Raw genomic sequence first — 3,042 nt, forward strand, 5'->3', positions numbered from 1 at the left:
TCCTGAGAGGTATGGGAGTTGGCATATTCATTCATTCATTCACTCTTGTTATTCCCAGGGCGATGTTAATCCCTCAGCACCTCCACTGGAAAGGGCTGCTCTGGCAGCCAAAGAAGGTCCATGGAAGAGAATTGCAGGCACGGGCATTGGAAGCCAGATTAGTGTGCATGGAAGTGGTAAGCACAGGGATATGGGCGGGTTGCAGATGGCATCTGCTACACCGATGGTGTGGAAGTTCTTCTAGCTTTGTCTGCTGTTGACATTGTTTGATGGATTTTCTTGCTGACAAACCTGAAAACCTCTACTGCCTGCTCTGTTCCCATTTACATTCTCCTTGATTTTCCACTTCACTCTTAGGCTAAGTGCCTCATTTTTGTAATGTCTTAAATAAGAATAATATATTTTTATTTTTATTTATTTTTGACTATGCTGGGTATTCGTTGCTGCATGTGGGCTTTCTCTATTTGCAGTAAGTGGGGGCTACTCTTTTCGTTGTGGTGCGTGGGCTTCTCATTGCAGTGGCTTCTCTTCTTGTGGAGCACAGGCTCTAGGTGTGGGCTCAGTAGTTGTGGTTCCCGGGCTCCAGAGCACAGGCTCAGTAGTTGTTGTTCATGGGCTTAGTTTCCCCATGGCATGTAGAATCTTCCTGGACCAGGGATCAGACCCATGGCTCCTGCAATGGCAGGCAAATTGTTTATTACTGAGCCACCAGGGAGCCTCAGAATAATGTCTTTTTAACACTATTCTATGTACAGGCATACCTGTTATAATGTACTTTGCAAATAATATGTATTTTACAATTTGAAGGTTTATGGCAATCCTTTGTTGAGCAAGTCTGTTGGCAGCATTTTTTCCAATAGCATTTGTTCACTTTGTGTCTTTGTGTTACATTTTGGTAATTCTTGAAATATTTCAAACATTTTCATTATTATTTGTTATGGTGATCTGTGATCAGTGATCTTTGTTACTATTGGAATTGTTTGGGGCACCATGAATTGTGCCTACGTAAGACAGCCAGCAGATAAATTGTTCATGAAAGGAGGAGTCAATCTAGGTGGCAAATTTCATTGTTGTCTTATTTTAAGAAATTGCCACAGCCATCCCAGTCTTCATCAGACACTGCCTTGATGAGGCAGCAGCCATCAACATTAAGGCAAGACCCTCTACCAGCAAAAGATTAAAATTAGCTGAAGGTCCAGATGATGGTTGGCATTTTTAGCAGTGAAGTATTTTGTAATGGAGATATGTATTGAATATAGTGTTTTTTTTTTTTTTTTTTTTTGGAGCCCCATTTATTTGTGTTTGAAATATGTGACCTTTCTTATAACTTGTGGTCTTAAACTTCTGTTTTACAAAACCCAAAAGGAAAATCCAGAAGAAACCAACAGTAAAGGTTATGTCAAATAAGAATAACATACAAAGCTATAGTTAAGATGAATTAAAGAAAGCCAACATTAACACTGCAAAACTTGTTAGTTACTTGTTGGATCCAGCCCTACACTAGAAGTTAGGTAATATATACAATTATTTTCAAGTAGATTACTTAATGTTGCTCTAACATGTTCTTTTCATCAGTGCACTGTTAAACTAATCAAAACTCTACACATGTATATTCCCTTAAAATAGCAGCACACACTACCGCTACCTGCAAAGCCATCACTCTCAAATGACATAGGGAGTAAAAGGAAATAAAAAGCAGGGGAGTAACATATTAAGGAGGAATAATGGGAATTAGAAGATTCATGCAGTTCAGCTCTTTTTAATCAGCCAGCCAGTTTGCTAGCAACAAGAGATGGTTTCCGTTGAGGAAGGTCCTGTGGAGTGGGAATGTGGTCACCAGTGACCTCTGTCTTATCCGGGGTTGCAGTAGGAAGTTGCTTGTTCTTCATTTTTGCTTTAGCCATGTTGTAATCCCCAGAATCAAAATATTTTTGCCCTTTCTGCAATCGTTTCCTTAAAAAATCGGAACCTCCAGGCTTTTGTCCCAGATGAGGATACCTTGCTTTTAATTTTGCTTCTTCAGCTTTCTCTGGACTAGTCACTTTATCTTCCATTTCCTTCTGCTCCTCCGCGGAGGCTGCCTCGGGGAGTTCCGCAGACATACTGCTCCCTCTACGGAGGAGAGGCCGAGAAGAGAAGCGATTACCGGGTGGCCGAGGCCGCCCGACCACCGCGCCGTCGCAGGCCCGGCCGCTCCCGCCTCCCGCCAGCTCCCCGAGCGCCCGCCCGGGCCGCCGAATATAGTGTTTTTAAGATATCATACTATTGCACACTCAGTAGACTATAGCATAGCTTAAACATAACTTTTACATGATTGGGAAACCAAAAAACAGGTGTGACTCGGTTTATTGAGGTATTTGATTTGTTGTGGTGGTCTGAAACTGAACCCACAGTATCTCCAAGGTGTGGCAAGTTGCCTGTATTGAGGAACAAATTAACATTTGAAAAAGAATATGTCATCATGATCATGACCTGCCTCTTGAGAAATCTGTATGCAGGTCAGGAAGCAGCAGTTAGAACTGGACATGGAATAACAGACTGGTTCCAAATCAGGAAAGGAGTACGTCAAGGCTGTATACTGTCACCCTGCTTATTTAATTTATATGCAGAGAACATCATGAGAAACGCTGGACTGGATGAAACACAAGCTGGAATCCAGACTGCTGGGAGATATATCAATAACCTCAGATATGCAAATGACACCACCCTTATGGCAGAAAGCAAAGAAGAACTAAAGAGCCTCTTGATGAAAGTGAAAGAGGAGAGTGAGAAAGCTGGCTTAAAGCTCAACATTCAGAAAACAAAGATCATGTTATCCGGTCCCATCACTTCATGGGAAATAGATGGGGAAACGATGGAAACAGTGACAGAACTTATTTTTCTGGGCTCCAAAATCACTGCAGATGGTGAATGCAGCCATGAAATTAAAATACACTCCTCAGAAGAAAAGTTATGACCAACCTAGACAGCATATTCAAAAGCAGAGACATTACTTTGCCAACAAAGGTCTGTCTTAGTCAAGGCTATGGTTTTTCCAGTGGT

At 41.8% G+C, this 3,042-nt stretch overlaps 1 protein-coding gene across 1 annotated transcript; it reads right to left on the minus strand.

Annotated features, from left to right (window-relative positions):
• Positions 1–1,289: 1,289 nt before the first annotated feature.
• On the minus strand, positions 1,290–2,108 carry LOC138071193 (cAMP-regulated phosphoprotein 19). The gene has a single exon (XM_068962656.1). The coding sequence runs from the start codon at positions 2,100–2,102 to the stop codon at positions 1,764–1,766; it is 339 nt and encodes a 112-aa protein (XP_068818757.1). The 5' UTR covers positions 2,103–2,108; the 3' UTR covers positions 1,290–1,763.
• Positions 2,109–3,042: the final 934 nt, after the last annotated feature.

Source organism: Capricornis sumatraensis, chromosome X (genome assembly GCF_032405125.1).
Source record: "Capricornis sumatraensis isolate serow.1 chromosome X, serow.2, whole genome shotgun sequence".
NCBI lineage: Eukaryota > Metazoa > Chordata > Mammalia > Artiodactyla > Bovidae > Capricornis > Capricornis sumatraensis.

What these genes read in the sequence shown, in the direction of transcription:
- LOC138071193 (XM_068962656.1), bottom strand. Translation starts at nt 2,102, where the DNA reads ATGTCTGCGGAACTCCCCGAGGCAGCCTCCGCGGAGGAGCAGAAGGAA.